Genomic DNA, 21,432 nt, shown 5'->3' on the forward strand with positions numbered 1-21,432 from the left:
CCACAAAAGTTGGGATAATCCATTCCGATACCCGGTGAATGATTTATTCCGTTTATACAGGTGGTCATGTACCGGTAGTCTATTAAAAAACTAGATCCGCGTCTTAACGTGTTCGGATCGTTATAACGGTGCGACATAGAAATGCGCGCGCGCATTATGCACGAGCGTAACAAGCGGACATTTATTTCGCGCTAATGATCGTACAATTTCTACGGTATGCCACCTTATAGAAGCAATCGCCCCCGATAAGGCGCTCCCGGGTCATGGGATCTCTCTCGTGTCGCCGAGCGACATCCCGTTCGTCCGAGGATATGCACTTTCTACGTATTCGCAGAAGAAATGACACGCTTTCGGCACGATTCCGAACGCGCTAATTACCGAGAGCGGATAATTTTCTCTCACACGACACGTAGCATAAGTCGAACGGTTGTAACAGGATTAATTTGCGCAGAGATAAGAACGCGAAACTTGTTAACGTCTTGGTACGATGGCATGAAAGGCGAGCCACGAGAAACACATATCAATATAAAGTTATAACACATTCGTGTGTTTATAGATAAAAATATCGTCAAGTCTCCCATATATTCTTTTTATATAAAATCTATTTGGACCAATTTAAAATTAATTTGTTTCTTTAATTAAAAAAATATCGAGATATTTATTCTATCGTATAAATTATAGAAAATTTAAGAGTCTAGAGAACAACATGAAATAAGCTTCAGAGGGATGACAGATAGTAAAACGTTATTTTAAGAATTTTTATGACAAACCACCAAAAATTATTAGCAAAAATATATAAATTCTAGATAAATTATTGCTAAGTAAAATTCAAGGAATCGAAAGTATGATGAACCTGGCAATGTGATGCTGTACATAAATGTTTATCTAGCGAAGCTAAATTTTAAGCTGCGCATGAATAACTGCATTTTTTCGAATGCACGATTTGTAGTCGTACCAAGGGAAAAAGTGCGCTACGGCATAAACGTTGAAACGGGGCAAGCCGCATTCGTTCGCGCGAATTTATGGCAACCGGTTTGCGCGATCGAAGGAATGTCGATTGTCGTTTGCTCCTGTCAACTTGCGCGCAAGAGAGAGAGAGAGAGAGAGAGAGAGAGAGAAAGAGAGAGAGAAATACATTATCGTCATCATCATGATTACTTCGTTCCCTGTTGTCCCTGTCTCAATAATCCTCGATCTCTTCAAAGAGATTAGAGGTGAAGATACTTCGGAAAAGCCGCGAATAATAATTCCCTCAAGAAATAATAACAAGAAGAAAACCTAAGTCACGATAAATCAATCATGTCACAGTAGAGCAATAATTTAAATAATTCGTCGTTAACCTGCGACTCGCATTCTCACACTCTCAGATATGCTAATTTTATATTATTCCTATAAAATGATGTCAATAACATCGGATAAATCAAAGGATTTATAATGAGAGAATTTATTCATTGATACTAGAATATTCTCTGAAACATTTTAATACGACACGAATGAATGGTGTTATCGATTATTTTTCTAGCTTTCACGCAATTTTCAACTCTTTTGCTGGAATAAAAATATAAAACAAGATTATAAAATGGGAACCATCCGTTTTTAATATAATTATGTCTAGCTAAAAAACTGCTAATAATCCAAGATTTAAAAATCGATGTTTAAAGATCAAATAAGAACGTATAGAAAAGATCAATTTCTAATATTACTCAAAACAAATAAAAAATCATCAATTTTTTATACTGCTAAAGTAAACTGGGCCCTGAAACAACTGCTGCTGTCAACCCTCTGCCAACGCAAAAAATTCCCGGATGAGGATCGCGGTATTATTACCGTCGCACCCTGCCGCTAACGGCGTGGCTGCAACATGCAGGTGCAATCGTGCCGCGCAGTCTGCCAGCGTTCTCCGCGGTTGCGTGTACCGAACCAGTTTTCAGGTTTTACACACCAGCGAAGTCGATGCCGGCAACTCGGGTGCGTACATATAATTACATGCACCGCCACTCCCCGTTGAACGCATTCTGAATGCGAGAGAGCGTCGGGAGGAAAGAAAATACATTGCATAGGAAAAAGAGAAAACTAGGGGAAAATGGGCGGTGGATACGCACATGTAAAAAGAGAAAAGATCGGCAGAGAGAGAGAGAGAGAGAGAGAATAAAAACTGAAAGAGGCAGAAGAAAAAGAAGAGGCAAAGGAAATGCGCATTCGAAACGGTTCAAAGAAAGCTAAGTGTGAAATGAGAAAATCATGTGCACATATGGAAAAAGTTAAAACTGATAAAAAGAAGAAAAGTGTGGGATGTGCGTATAGAAATTTTACAGCAATGCAAAGGGGATAAAAGTGAAGTAGAAGGACGGAAGAGATATGATGAAACGCGGAAAAAAAAAAAAAAAATATCAAAGAAAAAAGGAAGAAGAAGTAGTGGATAGAGCATGTTTTATAACGACGATCCTGTCTGATCTAATTAATTCTTTACCAATTAATGAGTCGGTCGAGAAATCTCACTCGGACTTTCCCTCCCATCTTTCGCCGCGTATACCCTCGACTTCTCGACACGTGTATCTGCGTGTGATCGCGTGTATGTGTCGCGGTAAAAGGCCACATAAAACTGGCTACCGCCGGCAAATAATTACCCTCGGCTTGCTTGCTCCTGTATTCGCGATGATAGAACGTCGATGATACTCCTATGTGTCGCTCTCCTTTCCTTTCTCCATCACTGTCGAGAAGCGCGTTCGTTTAATATAATTACACTTTTCCTAAGGGCGAGTTAACAAGTTTGAGACAATCAATTTTATTGTCTGGGTTTTCTTAAAATTGATAATATTTCCTCTTATTCGCAATATTAATAACGTGTAAAAAAAATATCGACAACACTAATCTTCGCGCGATAAAGTAAAAAGAATATAAATTAAATCATATATAGATTAAAAAGATTAAGAATTAAATTCAATCATTAGTATCTTAATTAAATAATTATATTGTGTTATATCTTGATAGGTTTATATTTAAATTTAATTAGTATAATTATAATGTCCAGATCATATTTAACAATTAGTTCGGACAAATTACAATTTTATTACAAGACACATGTCAGACAACTCGAATCCTTTTAACAAGGCTTCCTGCGATAGGTTCGGATCTGATAGCCTTAAATGCATTCGCTCTCTCTCTCTCTCTCTAAATGGCTCAATTTGTTGCCTTCCTTAGACGGCGTAGTCGTTTAATGTTCCGGAGGAGCCGTAATTTTCAAGAACCAGATCGATGTAGGGCACGAAAACGTGGTCGATTGGGCACGATAATACGACGGTCATTTAAATCGACCCAATTGCCGCAAATTGCCGGTGTCGTTGATTCGACAAACACAGGGTTCCTGCGAGAGATCTTATTTTCGGTGATTGCGCGTACGGAAAGCGAAAGCTTTTATTAATAACAATTACAGAGAAGGCCGAATAAAAACGATTCGGTCCTCTTGCGAAAGAGAGAAAAACAGGAGGCGAAAGTCCCGGATGTCTACTACTCGTCTACACGGATATTATACACGCTACCGCTACATGTTGCTTTACCAAATTAAGTTATGCGCCACACACGTGTGTAAATTATTCCTATAAAACGCATCAGTCATTCCTCCGCTTTCTCTTCCCCGCGAAAAGATTCGATCTAAAGAGCTTCCTCCACATTAAATCCTAAACTGACGTGCACATTTTTTTTCATACGCAATGTCGCTGGAAAATTTAAAATAATATTAAAACTGCGTCGTTTTTCTCGTTTAAGATTTTGCGAGAAAAAAGGTTTTGCCATTGTATTTTTCATGAAAGGAAACGAAAATTTTTCAACGTAAAATAGAAGTTTATTATTTGCACGTACTTGACGTCAGAGAAATCGATGCGGAAAATGCGAAAGACGAATGAATTCGTTTATGCAATCGTGCAATTGCGATATTTTTGCGCTGTATTACGTTATCGTGGAACGAGAGGAACCTCGTCACGACGTTCATTCAATCACGGACAATGTTACGTGTCGCTTCCTCATATCGATAAATCGCAACGTTTCGCAAAGCACGTCCGTGCGCCTCGCAGAATGATTTCGCCGGAGGGCGCCGCGTCGCCTTTTGCTTTCGTAAAGCCTTCGATTCGGTAGAAGATCATTATACTTCACGTGTGCACGCCTCATCTCAGCTTTCACCCGATAAACGCAAACGTCGGTCAATGCTTTCCATCGGTGCAAGGTCGGCGTCAGTCCAAATTTCTTTTACGGCGCTTTCTGGCCAGAGATTTCATTTTTTTTTTTTAATATTTGTAGTGATACAAAAAAATATAAGATGCTTATCTTTGACTCGTAACTTACTCATACTTACATGGTAAATTTTATGTTTTTTTATAAATCATTATATAAATGTATAAATTATATAGAGCTCGACGCACACTCTCGTTTATAATTATTTAATGAAAAATCCAAATATCATCTTTCAAATTTTCGCTCAATTTCATATATCCTTTTAGTCATTTTCTTTTCGCGAAAAAATATCTCGCATCAATCGTTACATTAATCGTTGTTCTATTAATCTAGAGATAAGTTTGGCACGTTAATACTTCGCGGTACGTAATATCCAATTTTGGCGTTTGCAAATTAATCTTACCTAATGCGTTAGCAGAACTATACAATATTACCTATATATGACGAAGGTGCGGGCAATTTAATCGCAGTCTAAAACAGGTGAATAAAATTACTTGGCTCGCGCGCGAGACAATCAATGGGCCTTGGACGCGAATTGGGTCAATGTAATAATATAAAATAGTAAAACGTAGGTAGAAAATCAAAGAACTTGACAATTTTCCTGCCGTAGGGTGACACTTTGCGGTGCAATATTTCCTCGCTGTTTTCGATTAATCTCAATTGCTTTTTATCTCAGATTTTCAAAGCTTCATTAAACGTTGGTGGTCGCGCGGTGATTATTAAAATTTGCACGCATTATATCCGTCTGTATATCCTAAGCTTTACATTTTCGTGACTCTAGAAAATTAAATTTCTTTTAGCGTAGAACATTAAAATTTTCCTTGAGAAAATTCTGTCTTTGTTTTAAAATTTTTATATATATTTTTATAAATTTTTATATGTTTATTCGATCGCTTTCTCATAATCTGGAGTTCGAGTTTCTTAAAAAAAAAAACAAAATGCGAAAAATAATTTTTATATCAAGAAATTTCAATATTTCTATTAAGAAAATGTATATAATTTTATTATATCATTTTTTTATATAAAAATTTCATGTTTGAAAATCTTTATAGTTTCTTCAATATTAAAATCAATTCTAAACAAAATAATTTGACGTTACATCCGTTTCGTTCGAGATATACGCACATATAAGCAGCTGTTTGCTTAAAAAGGCAATGAGCTGATACAGACGGTCGTTCTAATCGTCTGTGCGAGTTTCTTGCGAGTCACTGCGGTTACAAATTTGGCAAGACTTTCGCGCGACCACCAGATGCTTCGCGTATGTATCCGTTCGTAATCCGAACGCGAGCTGCGCAAAACACGCTTTCTCCCCATCTAAGGGGACATTTGCTTGAAAAATGCTCGGACCAGGTTCGTTTTTCTCTGTTTTACGCGGCCCGTTTCGCACCGCGCCCGCGTCCTCGTGTATAAATTTTCTATTTATCAAAGATACAACCGTGCGTAACGATCTGCGCCGATTTCCGGTGAGAGCTCGCAACTTGTCGCAGCTGCTATCGGTGTGAGCACGTACGCATGTACACGAGCCCTTTATGGGCGTGAAAGTCGACCATCATACAGAGAGTCGCGTGATATCGCCTATCAACTATCCCAAATTTCTTTTAATGCCAGCCGCGATCGATTCCGATAGCACAAGATAATCCTTGCTTAGCAAATACACGTTGTTTAGCATAAACAAAGTTGCGTTTCTATGTAAAATATTCCAGACTTACAGAATAGAATCACGAGGCTTTTAAGAATTTTGCTCTCTTCGGCGAATTTTAAGAGACGACATTGTCTTGTAAGTTATCTCTTTATCATCACGAGAAACAACTTCAAAAAAAGAGATTAAATCTTTCTATAAAAAAAAAATTATTTATAGACGATATATAATAATAGCATGTTTTTTTCGTCACGCGCGATGAAAGAAACTCCAAGGAACTTATTGATGAATTGTAACCGGCCGATCGAATCCATTATTCACAGCTCCTCGAAACCGAGATCATACACACGCGATATAATACGCGAATTATATATCTACAAAGACACGATCGAGTTGCCATTCTTCTCTTCTATCATTCATTTCATTTCTCTTTTGTGGCACCGTCATGCTCTTCGCGCGAAATCTTTCTCTGACGGTAACGCGTCAACCGATCTCGATCTCGCCAAACCGGATCATAATATAATTGATTTAAACTTTCGTCGAAATGCTTTTAACTCTGATTTGCGATGCGAGCTCCTTCACGCGTTACGGTAAACGTTTCCTGCTCCGAGAGCGACCCAATAATACACCTACTCGGCAATTCATATAGATTGATCTTTACGATCACTGCTAGCTTATAGATTCGCCGCGCTTATTTCAGAATTTAGAATTTGATCCACGTGGCGATAGTAAAGTTAAAAATACAGGGTCATTACACTCCGACAGTTAATACACCGGGTCGATTGAATCGCAAGAAGTAAAATACACACAGAAAAAAATTTTTAAAAAACAATTTGCAGTTATAATTTATTTGCATCTTTAAAGCAATGTTCAGTTTTTACGTTGCAATAATATATTAATGAATTATGAAATAATAATAATAATATCAATAATAGACGAATTGTTCGATATAATAAATAATATTGTATAACAGAAATTTAAGCAAATTAAATAATTATACTGTTATTTATAGAGACTGTTCAGAGACATTGTTACAATTTGATTGCGCAGTCCAGCGCGCGCTTTTCAAAGTAATTAACTGCGTATTTATCCCCGTCACGTGATAACTATTAATTGTTATTCCGTTCGTTTGTTCGCTCTTCCATGAGTGATTGTAAGAATAGCATGGACTTCGCCTAATGCATAGCAATGACCATATGTGCGAACGTGTCATAAGAGGGAATGTACTGTTCAATTATCGATCTGTCACAAGTTATTAAACAAGAATATCAATAAGTGTACACATATAAATCTTTTAATATCGACATTTAATTATTGTTATTTTATACTTTTTTTATCTAAATCTTTATAATTTATCTTGTTGTAATTATATAACAACTTATTCGTTATTTATAATTTTAAATAATTAATTAAATAAAATCCATCTAATTTGATAAATAATTAAATGAATTATTAATGATGAATTCAATTCATCTACTTGATAATTTTTCTGCTTTTCATTTTAACTTCATAAAGTCAAGCTTCGATGTGTAATATAAAAAAAAAGAGAAATAAATATTAAGGATACAGAAATCTATGACATCGTGTTGAGAAAACTTTTGTAGAATATGACATTTGATTCATATTTTACCATGACTACAAAAAATTCCAAGAAATATATAAGTTGGTAACTACCCTTGTCTCGAGAAACTGACCTGTGCTCTGACTTATTCTGACACTTTCGTCTCGAGATTTTAAATCTCATCGTCCTTTGAAGAATTCTCAAGAGAGTGCTCGGAAGATGCTACGAGAATTTAACAAGAAAGAAACATTTAAGAGTAGAAAATATTTAAAGAAAAAAAGGGTCAGTTTCTCGAGGAGGAGAAAAAAAAAAAAAAATACGTAAAAGTAGCGGACTCGATATTATATTCTGACATAATCTTCTTACAACTTACAACGAGAGAATTACGTAAAATGCGAAAGTCTATTCAATATATATTCAGCTCTTTTATTAATTATATGTTATAAAATTTTTCATCAAATTCTCCAGCTCGAGATTAATCGAACTCTCGTTAAAATGCATCAAAGCCTCGTTGCATCTTCGCTCGCTTCAATTTCGCATCGCGTAGATAATTAATTGAATACTCACGCTTTTGCTATGGCTCGTGCTGTGGTGCGTATGATGATGCGTGTCCAGTTTCATATTGGCGCAACGATTAAGGGCGTGCAGGCGCCGAAAGAGGCTCTGCAGCGAGTCGGCCTCGAGGAAGGGATGGTCCTTGGCTACGCCGGAAACGTCTATCGGGAACTGATAATCTGTAACACGAACAATGTCAATTTTCTCATATGCGTGCTCGATTATCGCGTGAGATAGGCTAAGATATCGCGTTATTTACGTCGACGAAAAGTGCATCGCGGCGATATTCGATAACGTTAAAAACATCCGCTCCGCTTTGCGCATTGACCACGTTTTGTTTGTTGCGACGGCATTCAGAGTTATTTGATTATCTAGCGCGCTAAACGCGCACAAATACATGCCGTCTACTAGACCCATGTCCACTTAGCTCACGGGCATTAATCTCCTCGACGGGCTCGTCATACGTCGACTGTGCCTCGCATTGTTAATTCATTCCTTCTTTCTCTATTTATTTTTTTCAGACAATAGCCGTCATTTAAATTCAATTAAGGAAGTAGAAACACGCATTTTATTTCTACACACGACCATCATTATGATTATACAATTCAATTTCACAACATCCAAAACGTTTTAATTATTCTTTTGTGAATTTAATAAATAAATTAAATTAATCAATTAATTAAATTTAATAAATTTTTATTTTTACAAAGTAATATAATAAATGCAAAAGAATTTCCTTGTATTATTTTAGTAAAGTTAATACTAAATTATTTTAGTATTCGTGAGAAAATAATGAACATTTTTAAAAATACACTAAATTAAAATTATATAATATCCCGCGCCACGGACACCGTACACCGTATTCGTGTATTTCACTTGTTTTATTATTTTACTTATTAGTTGGACATTCCATCAAGTAATTTAATTATTCTATTTTATAAATTTATTTTTATCGATAACTAAAATTATTATTCTAAAATAACTGATTTTTATTTTTCTCTACACTAGAATCTAGAATCTCTTTATAAATACATCGCTTCGTCGATCGCTTGTAAAAGTTGGGAAGGTTTCTGTCACGACTTACGCAATGCTTCTAGATCTGCAGAACCAGATCTTGGATCTACAATCTTCAAATAGGATCCTGGGATCAATTTTTCAACTCTCGAAATGGAACAATCTTTTAATAATTACAGCGAATGATTGTCGCATTAAAAATTCTTGTAAAAGTAAATAGTTTTTTTTCTTTATTCACGAAGAATGTAATTAATCTAGCTAGTTATTTGTTTGCATCGAAATAAAAATCTTTAACGTGGTCCTTTGTGGAAAAATTTCTCGCAAACAAGCTGAATAATTGAAACAAATCTATTATAAGAATTATGAATGCGCATTATATATGTCAATCGCGTTCATTTTCACTCATTAAAGTGCACATAAAAATAATTAACGAGCAACACCCGATCAATAGCGAATAAATTGACTCGTCTGTTTTATGTACGAATATTACATTTCGTTTCAAAACATATAAATACGCGTGAGCATTTTCCAATCGTTAATGTTTCTTAAATCGCGAATACGGTAAAAGCTGGAATATACGACGTGAAACAAACTATAAACTGCCTTAGCGCACTTTCTCAATTTTTCTCAATGTTATTACTTTATTATTTACTTTGCTTATATTTACCACATCAAACAAAAGAACTTTGTTAGAAAATTTCTTGAACTTTCTTGAAGTTTTAAAAAGCAAAATATATGTTAAAATAATAAATATATGTTAAAATAATAATTAAAATATATGTTAAATATATGCTGTGATATTATATAACGATAAATATTCTCGCGATAAAGCATATCAGACGACGAGAATACTGATGCGTCAACGTTATATCCAATGAAGAATGATCTGATTCATTATAAATTTTACATTATCAATTGCACAGTGTATCTTTTCCCGGTTACGCGATCGTGCTTGCATCGATTATATTCTCGATACAAGTCGATATGCTTCTTCGCAGCAAGATACACTAACGAGCTGCTATGACGCTATCGAGTAGATTAATGTTAATGGGTGGCGATTACGCGTTCGTGCTTCGTGGATATACTAATTACAGATTAGTCATGTATGGCGAAATAGTGGGAAATCTATTGATTACGATGCTCGTCTGACAAATCAATAGCCACAATATATCAATCGACACAATAATGTCAACAAACACCGATCTGTTTATTTATCGCTGGGTATAATGAAAATACATCAATATTGACATTTTATATTTGAAAGATACTTTGTTCTCTTTTGATTTTTCTTCCTTTCTTTTTTCAAAGGATATTTGCTACACCTTTTTTATATCGCTACAACTAAGATAAATTGATTTTACTGGCAGATTTTAATTCGCGTCGCACGTGAGACAGAAAAATCCACTCACTAACGATTTGACAAATTCATGCCGAGCCAGTAATGACGGTGTTTGATCGATCCTTAATTTATCACGTCAATCCTCAGACACGACACCCACCTTCGGTCGCGTCGTTGGAATTCCACGAAGGATGCGATCAGCTGAGATTCTTCGTAGCCGGACACGATCTGCGGTAATATCCTTGCAACCGCGCACGTGTGCATATATATGCGCGTGTACGGTCGCGTGATTCTCGTACGTATTTGATGGGCGATATCGGTATCGGTATTTATATCGTGCCTTGCGCCGACCGACTCGGGTTCAACTGGGTCAATTAGCTACTATTCATAGTGTGCTTCGATCGCGAGAGCCCGCCTGAGTTATGATCAATCGTGCACTTTGTACACGGACACGAATGTGTACGTGTTTAAACACACATGACCGCGCGAGCGTAAATTCGCACGTGCAAATAAACTCGTGTGCGTACGCCAGAGCCGCCGATGTATTAGAGCTGTTAGTTTTAAAACAGATAGAGTTTCCAACTTACATCATATTTGTAGTATGCGATTATATAAAAGAATGTAATATCTTTAAGAGACAAAGGAGTTTATATTTCTAAACTTAAAAATTTCATCTCTCTCTTTCTCTCTTTCTTCAGTATATACATATGTAACAAAATATTTTATAAGTTTTGTATATTTTAATATATGTATATATATATATATATATATATATATATATATATATAATATAGAAATAATAAAATCAATTGTTTTACTCTCTTAATTTAGGAATTTTTTTTTTTTAATGTAATAATTAAATAATACAAAGATCATACCAATGATAAGTTTATCTTTTATATTAAAAATATGTTTCGTTCAAACATGATAAAATAACAAATAATGCGATTGCTATTATAGTTTAAAATAAATTTTATCAAGCTGCATCAATTCTATTCGCCGCATTTGGCATCTGGGTCGCCGCAGTGCATAACAGTTGCTTTTCTCAGAATATGTTTGTAGGCTACAGTAATAGTGGAAGCTGCGAATTAAATTAAACTTTTATAATACCGCCTGCTTGTCTCCCACGCGTCCTGCAAAAAGTGAAAGTCCGTCTCATAAGTATTTTGCTCTCACGCCTAGTATCCTAATTGCACACGCCAACATTATGTAATTACCGATAACACCGCCGTGTGTTGTATTGCTATTAGTGTTAGATAATCGAAGTAAATGCATTGATATAACGAAATAAATATATCGTGCAATCGATCGTCCTTAGCCCTTAATAATAGCCAGTATAAATACATAAAGTCACGCAATGCATTCCTTTGCCTCACATGATTTTTTTTTAACTAAAAGATTTGAACTGAAAGATTTGAAAAATGTCAAAACTTCAGGTTTCACAACGAAATATTTCAATACAAAGAGAGAATAATCTCATGAGATTAAAATTCAAAAAAATATATTGTAAAATTTAATTTTATAACATTTAATTGTGTTACTAAACGAGAGAGAGAAAGCGACTGCTTCAGTATCCGATAAGCCTAATGTTATCGATAAAAATATCGGCAGATTCTTTTCAAAGGCACGCGAAGGGCATCAGCTGTTTGCGCCTCGGGATTTTAAATACGACTTTGTGCTATTAGGATGGTCTCCTGTTATTTCTCTTTCCCGCTTTTGGCATGTGGGTCGCCGCATCGTCGAGACATGTTTATGGGAGCCTCGACCCGAGCAACGGTCAGTTCTACTGACCGCGCGGAATCTAATATCGTTCGAGAATCGCCCTTCTAACGAGTCAAGTACAATGATTCGGACCACAACAAATCAAACCGGACACGCTTACCCGGCATGAATTTATCACGATGATTAAATGTTGGGCTTTGAGAATTAAGGCTGCGTTTTGACTCTCTTAGGGAGGCTAAGAATCACGCTAGAATCGTCACGATTCTCCGTGGTATCAACTTTCCGGCGATGTAGTTTTTCCTTTTCTTTTCCAAATGTCTAATTAAAGACCTCGTGAATTATTGATGAGTCGCGACAGCGGATTTTATGAGGAAGATTTGTCGAGACGTTCGACGAATTAATGACTATTCCTCGTATAGTGACGCATGTCGTAAAGTTATTATTAGCGATAAAATGAAAGAATTGTTTAACTTTGAATTGAAATGCTGGAAACATTTGAATCGCGGTTTTTCTTCAAGTTGCAGCCCTATCAAAATGCAAATAGATTGTCAACGAATACGCGGGTTGCGTGAAATGAAAAAGACTGGAACACTCTAATAAAATAATACAGCATTATCAATATTAATTAAGTTTGATGATTATAATTTTTTAACATCATGACAACATTTTCAATATTCGATAATTCAGAAATATGTATTTTCCGACGATCATTAATATTAACATAATATCTCAGAAAAATGGAACTTTAACTTTTTTTAAAGATAACTTTTGTGTGTGTGTGTATGTATGTGTTGCAAATTGTTCTGAATATATATGGAAGTAAATGAAGAATGGATTATATATAGAGATAAAGGTAATCTGAGGTAGCTGCGCCGTTCTTATCTCTGCAAACTCAGGAATTCTTGGCGCACTGCGTCAGCGACAGAAGAATGCAACCCTTAACGCTATATATCTCTCGAAACTTGCCCTTGCGAGAGTTGTCGATAACAACTTAAATCATGATTATATAATCAACGATAAATTTATGTGACAAACACGGGGTCAGCAAATTTACGGAAGCACGCATAAAATATTATTGCGTCATCGGCGATTCAAACACCGAAAATGATTGCGTTCAAGGGCAATCCCAATCGCAAAATACGATTACTAATTCGTTACTCGGCGAAATAAAAGTCGTGGTCCGCTTTTGTGAAATTTGATTTCTCGCGCTAGCGCAGCATTTCCGATTCGATGATAAATATGTTTATTCGATTAACGCGCAGTAATTAACTGCATATAAATTGCGTTACATTTTTTGTCCTTAAATTGCAGTAGTCTTCGTGAGATTGTAATTATAAATAATTAATAATGTTTTTTTTTAGTTAATAGAGAACGATACAGTATCGAAAATATGCTGTCAAATAATAGCAGCGAATTTCTCGTCTAATTGTAGTTTAATATTTAATTTCGTCTTATCGTGAGAAAACTGATAAAAACAATTGTAGATGGAAAGATTTATATTGAAAGGTGAGAAAAGGTTATGCAAAAAGGTGAGAATTCAACATATATCGTACATGATTACAGTATCCATCATTTATGTAGATATTAAATATTAGACAATGTCATTATGTGACATTGTATGTCAAATGTTATTGTGGAACAGCTGCCTGCTATTTACGTGCAAACATCACGTTTCCATAACGATTATTAATTAATACACTGCATCAAATATCATCTACCGATCCATTTAAAAGCAAATTGAAACACATATGGCGATAAACATTTATATTAGCATAAAACAAAATAAATTGTTCGTTTTCTGATCTGTTATCATCCAAATATTGTTTAAAAAATGTACAAATGAAAAGATCGAAACTATTTTACGATCCTCATATATTAAAGTCATATTTGAAAAATGAAAATTATGGAATTTTAAATTATGAATTTTATTTTCAGAAATATATAATATGTTACAATTTTCTTCTCGTCAAAATCGTCTTATAAATTTCTGAATTCGCAATAATACATAATTCGTAGTTAAGATCTAACTTACTACAATTCCATTCGACTCAGTAACTTTTCTCACGACACTTTACTTAAAAGTCGATCCGTGTAGCATTATCGGCGCATTCGCCGTGAATTGTAATACGCATTTGCGTAATAGTCGCGCGAGAAGAGATTCGAATCTTTCTCTCTTTCTCTCTCTTGCTATACCGGTATCGGTATACGGAAGGATCTCCGCGTCGAAGGATCGTTGTCGATGCCGGTATCCCAACGAAGGACGATGCACGGGCATCTTTATTTACAGGCGGACTATAATTACGCCTACGTACCACAGCGATATGACATAAGATCGGTCCTTTTAGATACGGATGACTTCACTCGCGATTATTGCGCCGCGGGCAAACTAATTATCGCTATTTTTCTACGGATCACTGCGGCACGATACGGATCAATAGGCGTTTCACTCCCACATAAAAATACGAGCGCGCTCAAATTGCGATTTTTCTCAAGTCGTGGCAATTTTTTTTCAATTAGAACACGTATTACGATAATTGTAGCGCATTTCTACGATTTATAAGAATCATTTTTTATGCTTGAATTAATTCCGAACTATTGTTAGTCGCACGTTTACGTGTCTTAATATGTATGTATTTTGTATACAAAGTATATATGTTAATATAAGTCAAAAGTCAAGCAGTCATTTTAATGTTAAACATGTATTGATAATACAGACCGTTATGTACGTCGAGATTCATGCAAACGTGGAAAATCTAAAATAAGTATAGTAGGAGAGAAAAAGTGGCACCACACACTCCAAGCAAAATTTAAATAGCAACACGCGAGAAACGGGATGCAAATATGCGGCTCTTGAATGACATCGGAGAGAAAATCTGCAATTTGCATGATAAAATCATAATAATCTCGACAAATATACACTCGGTTCGTGCAAGTGGTTAACGGAATCCGATAGAACATATCGTTTCGTAAAGGGGTGGAAATTGCGAAATTCGCAGATTCTACTCGGAGTTGTTGCAAAATTTTCAGTCCCGACCGGCGATCTCAGGTCTCGAAAGCGTAGCGACATTATTACATCCGATGGAGAGGCGTGCGATGCTCGAGAACACAAAAATATCGAGCGCACATCGTGTCGAGATAAGATAAAGCGCTGTAAATTACGCTGTCGCAGGCGTAAGACAAATCGCGAGAGGCATAAATCAAGCGAGATTAATGGTCGATTAACAGACGCCGGCGCCCTAAATATTTACCTTTCATCTCTCCTCGATGAGACACTGTCGGCACATTCGTGAATGTGCCGCGCGATGACCTCCTCTTCTTCTCGAAAAAACGAAAATGTCGCTCACTGTCGTACGAACGTGAAGAATCCAAGACGACTCATGGCTACCGGCCAGCTCCTAATCTCTCATCCGTAAAGTCATGGTAGCCACGATCGATCGATCGATCCGCTTTCGCCCCGCGTCGCGGACTTGTAGGCGCGTCTAATTACGTGATCTAGATCAAGAGATCGATTGTTATCTAGAATCTTTTTCCTTTCTCTTTTTGCAGTTAAGATCCCACGGTGGATCGGAATTCGCAATCGTAAAATTGCAAAACGGAGAATACACGTGAGAGTAATAAAATAGAATATTATTGACTATCTATGCACGTGTTCGGATGATGAATTGACGTCAATATTTTTGCGCCGTGTCAAACTTTATCGATCGCGACTCCAGCTGGCGGCCTTCGGTCATCGACACCCATCATGTGCGTGACGGAAACAAGCGCACCCACACAGTCCCGACATCATGTGCTCGGTATTTACTTTATTAAGTATTATATCTCATTCGAATGTCCAGTTCATCATGATTGACCGAAAATAATCGATCACCCATTCGACTTATCAATCGTCACTTATGAATCATCCCTTCGAAATGTCATAACACTCGCACGCTCTCACAATTTCTTCATCCTTATCGTCTCCTCGCGATATCAGAGTCTCTTACAAAGATCACTGTCTGAAAAAAAATAGCGTTCTCTAAATGAAGTACTCACTGCACTCGCACTCGATCATTCGTTCGATGCGAATGCTGATCGGGCCACTATCTTCCGCCTAAGCGGCGCAGGAATATTCCGAAGAGCTTCGTCCTGTTAGCGCGCTTCGAGTTATGAATGAGACTCGCGTGCGTACAATTCGAAACGAAGGACGAGTACTCGTGAACGGGGGCGATCGATTCGGAGCTAACGTAGTGACTCTTTCGCCGGTCGGCTCTCAACTAGCGATCGTCGACGGGCAGCAGCGGTATAGAAGAGAGGCTCAGCATACGAAGAACAACTCTACCGAGTTGCCGAGAGGGAACAAGCCGGTGGCAAAAGATAGAGAGAGAGAGAGAGAGAGAGAGAGAGACAGAGAGAGACAGAGAAAGAGAGAGAAAGAAAGTAAAACAGAAAGAGAGAGAGAGAGAGAGAGAGAGAGAGAGAGAGAAAGGGAGTCGAGGGGCAGCTGACCCCAGAAGAGGGGCAGAATCGAGCGTACAAATACACGAGGAGAACTATGTACACGGTGAGAGGCCCAAGTGTTTGTACGAGAAGGGGAAGGGGACCACGGGGAGAGATGCAACCAATGCATTTCACGAATGCATGTCCTATGTGTGTGTGTGTGTGTGTGTTGGTGTGTGTGTATACTCGACTTCGCTCTGGGTAGTGTGCCTTCCTCACGAGAATAAGACGGATAGTCACAAGTCGGGTGGACGACCGATGTCGCCGTATTGCATCTCCGATGACGTTTATGTCACTCTTACATGTCTCCTCTTTTTGTTAATTAATTTCAATATTGTATTGTGTATTTATTCGATATATTCTCATTGCAATTTCAATATATTCATGTTCTTGCAACAAGACTCGTAAGATTTGAAAAGGATCTACAAATTTTTCAAAATAAATAAGAAAGAAAAAAAAGGTAAATAAAAAAAGTTTGTTTAATTCATAACAAACATATGATGCAGCTGTAGTTTGACGTTAGCCATAGATCTGCAAGAATTTCAATTAAATTGAAAGTATTGTACAAGCCGTTATGGTAAAATTCTTACTCTTACGTCAAAAGTATCTCACGCAGCGCAACTATCAATAAACTGCAATTTCTAGAACAAGACGCGAATAACGTATAAATAACGCAGTGCATCTCCGAGTACAAAGCAAAAGCGGGAAAATCCCCCTAGCGTCGAAAGCTAAAAGGGGTGACAAGCCTGAACGCGCGCGGCTCTTACGATCGCCCAAAATATACACGTCTACTTTTCCTCGCTGTCTTTCCCTCGCAAAACGCTTGCGGAAAACAAATGCAAAGAACAAGCCCTTGTACCGAGAAACCTATCAAAGACCTTCGTTGTTCCTCCAAAACGTTTACTAGGTCACACGAGGGTTTCGAAAAAGAATTCTCTTCATCAGCATTTGATATTTCTCTTTCTTTATCAAATAGAGAAAACGGTTGAAGACGTACGAAAGCAAGCATAAATTATATCAGATATAACGCGCAGTGTATTCTATAAATTGTGAATTTTTATACAAAAAAGACCTCGAGATGCCAAATCTAACAATTTCATTTTAACTATTCACCATATAATTTTATAGCCACAAAGAATCGTAGGTTGCAATTTTGATAGTTTGTAAAGAAAGAATTTATGATTTACTTCCCACAAGTTAATTCCGTTTCTCTCTCTTCTCAACACATATATTATATTATAAATAGTGTCCATTTGAATAATCGCTCGTGACACTATTGTCCATTGTTACGATTAAAGCAAACCGTGCGCGCGTGAAGGTACGCGTCATACACCGCGGATTCGCTGACAAAACTCGGCTTAACTCGGTGTTACAGGACGCGTATTTTTCCTAATATATTCCGCGTGTGGAAATGCATGAGCGGGATTCAATCCGCGAGGCGGACAAGCGGCGCCGATTGCGTCCGCGCGAATTTCTCGTCTCGTGAGGCCGCGGAGCCGGTGATAGAAGCCGCTCACAGAAGATACTCCGTGCACAACATTCGTGCATATATCCCTTCTCATCTATCGGGAGATCCATCCCGAGACTATTTACGGCCCACCAACGTCGACAGAGGCGCGTCTTCGTGGAAGCCGGCGTTTTCGTGCACCGCAGAGAAACTGTGTCTTCGTGTCATCTGTCCGTTTCCACTCGCGAGCTATAGCGGGTATTTACGTTTCGTTTTCTACTGCGCGAAGAGGAACGAAATGCTCAGTACGGGAGATGCTGTCGAGAGAAAGAGAGAAAGATCTCGGAAGCCCGCGCTTAGCGGGAATTTTCATTCTATTACTGGAGAACACATCGAGAAATAGATGCGCCGCCAGCGAGTATTATTTCGCACGTCACGATAGTTTTAGTCGTGATTATTTAAGGGTATGTATCCTTTCGAGTCTTGAATTTAATCTTGATAGTTTTCAAATTTAAACTTGCAACTTAAACTCTCTCTCATATATAAAAATACATAATTTCAAATGCACACACACATGTAAAAAAATTTAATTTACATATTAAAGAAACGGAAATTGAATTCTTGTATCGCTACAGATAAACTCGTTTTTCTTCTCATAAAAATTTCTTAATGCATTTTTGCATTTTAAATATTAAATCGTCCGCCACCAATAACTTCAATCCCGCTTACATTTCGCCGCGAGAATTATCTCGCGTATCTTCAGTCGCGTCAAAGACGCCGCAACGTTTCGTCCTGTCATGTGAAAAATCCACCCCCTGCAAATTTCCCGGGCCCACCTACGAAGATCCGCGACCAACAAAGATTGGAGATTCGTAGAAGCGCACGCATTTAAGCATCCTTTGTGCGATTTCTTCCATCGCGAGAGCTACCATTCATCGAGTTATTTATTAAAACGATAATTTCGCGCTTGCCATTGCAAATCATCAGTCCGCGGTAGAGAATCGGATGAGAAGAGGAGGCGCCGCCGGTTTATCCAGGTGCACGTTACAGCGCGGGCGGCCGCCACACTCTCCGAGTTGGCCCACCCCCAACAGATGTGTCAAAGACCCTCTCTTTGCTCTCTCGGCGGTGATCTACGTACGAACCCCGCGGATTTGTTCCTGGCGCGTCGCCAAAACCTTAGATGGCCGATTCGCGGGATTCGCAGATCCATTAGGACTCCGGACGTCAATCTACTAGGATACGGCATAGGTATCTCTGTTCACGATTCTTGGACTGGGGTTAATGTTCCAAAAGGAACACTCGGCTCGCGCGGATCGTGTGATGGTATTCGCGCAAACTTATCCTACGTGATTTCTCCGAATGCAACTGCTTTTATATATTAAAGATGCATATCGGAGCTTTATTTTTCTGAGCTTTGTTTTTCAAGTTTATTTTAACTTGACAGGCTTGTAAAACCGACATAATTGATTCTGAATACTTTAATGACGCACAGCGTGGCTTTATATCCTGCATACTATATATTTTATATATACTCTAATCGATCGAAAATTGATCGATTGAATCAATTAAGGTACTTGGAATCGCCATCGAAATTTAATTCGGGGAAATGTCCAAGTTAAGAAGACATTATCAAGACGATGATTCGAGTACACAGATGCGCCTTACGTAATCACATTATCGGATTGCCACAGACAGGCTGACAGCCATCCGTCGAAATCAGCTTCCTAGTCTCAAGACCGACCACTACGCTTCAAATAACCGTCAGAAGGCGCATCTTCAACTCACGCTTTCCCGAAATACGCGCGGTAAATTATATCCTTCCCGGTAGAGAATCGGAGAGCCTACCAAAATATCCGGGATGCGCTATCTCTGTCTTTGCGATGGTTATCTTTGTCGTTGTCTCTCGCGAATTCGTATCGAAGTTTCATGGCGATGTGCCCTGCGTGAATTCCGGGCACGGAAATACCTGTGTCTCCAGCGATCTCCTAGCATCTACGAATTTGGCAGCATTCCAGGCTATCGTTCCATAAAAAAATAAAAGGAAATCGGGAGTCGACTTACGCGTAAAGTGCCCCGCCGTCCCGCTGTGCGTGTGCGTTCCAAAGGAAATTAAGTTGAGTTAAGCTCGAGACGAGTCGAGATGAGTCAGACGAAATCTTTGATCAGGATGAGTTATATATGCTCGTTTTAATCCCGAAACGTCTCCGACGGCGGGACGTAATGGCGCTCGCGCTGTAATCCAGCGTCGTCTAATTGTTAAAATTGCGCAGTCTCGTATGGCAGCGAAATTATTCGGTTTTCCTCTTCTTGGGTTAATAATTCGCATTTGTGTGCGGTACCCGCGGAATGCGGCTGCCCGTGATTCCGAGTATTATTTGTTTCCTACGAAGATTGCGTGCGTGTACAATGCTATCTCTAAATGCGGAGGGATATAAATGCGGGTCAACGTACGCGGAATTGAATTTAAGCCTAAAGTGAGCGAGTGAAATTATATAGCAGAAGCGAGTCAGCGACTGCTGCTGCAATTTACATGATTTATCTCATTACTCTATTATAAGATCTATAATTAGAGATTGATCAAGATCAAATCTAAAACATCTTTTTGGAAATATCGTGCTACAGAAAGGCGAGATTGCTTTTTTAAATATTTGTAATATGTAACACGAATATGAATATTTTATATAAAAACGAGAAAAGTAGAAACTTTGTTATATATTTTATAAAATTAATGTGACACGCGACATAAGAAAAAACAACCAGATAATCCGCTGTCATATTGCTATTTTTTTAATCCGCAAGGGATCTTGGCACGAGCGAAGGTTTCTCGAGGGTGGTTTACATAAATAATCCGGTTTGTGTAGTAATTTTCGTTACGACGAATGCGAAGGTGTGGCTGGTCGCGTACGACCACGGCGTCTCCTAGCTCTCGCATATAGAGCCCCCCGTCCTTCTCCGTATATTTAAACGCCGTAAGCTTTTTCATTTTTCACCGGCGCTCAATGTCATTGCTCGAAATAAACCCCCCGTTGCACGTACATGGCGAACGTGAGACACGCGCACGTCGCGTCTGCGTGAGTGCAGATAGCCTATGATTCGCTATTTATTTTCATCTAATAATAATACGCAATTGAAATAATAATTATATTAAAATGTTACAATATATTATATAATAATATTATTTGCGTTATATTATTTTATATTTTATCAATTATATTATCGTTGATTTATATCATAAAATAATTTATATCATAAAAAGAGTTATACATTTGATTATTGAAACTGTATTAGAGAGCTAAGAAAAATATTTTTTCACTGTAACGAGAAACGAACTTTCGCATTGAAAAGGATTAAACGGATATTGAGTCAAGTATTTGGATAAAGTACCGTAGGAGGAGTCCTGCCTCTTCCGAATCGCACGTGACGTCAGGCAAGTCTCGAGTCGAGGCCAA

General features: G+C 37.8%; 1 protein-coding gene across 2 annotated transcripts in view; it reads right to left on the minus strand.

Moving 5' to 3' along the window:
* LOC126849353 (uncharacterized) overlaps positions 1 to 21,432 on the minus strand; it is a 202,239-nt gene that overhangs the window by 14,298 nt on the left and 166,509 nt on the right. For both annotated transcript variants that reach the window (XM_050591114.1, XM_050591105.1), the window contains exon 10: positions 7,995 to 8,161. In XM_050591114.1, the coding sequence (XP_050447071.1) occupies positions 7,995 to 8,161 (167 nt within the window). The remainder of the gene's footprint in view (positions 1 to 7,994; positions 8,162 to 21,432) is intronic.

Source organism: Cataglyphis hispanica, chromosome 1 (assembly GCF_021464435.1).
Source record: "Cataglyphis hispanica isolate Lineage 1 chromosome 1, ULB_Chis1_1.0, whole genome shotgun sequence".
Lineage (NCBI taxonomy): Eukaryota > Metazoa > Arthropoda > Insecta > Hymenoptera > Formicidae > Cataglyphis > Cataglyphis hispanica.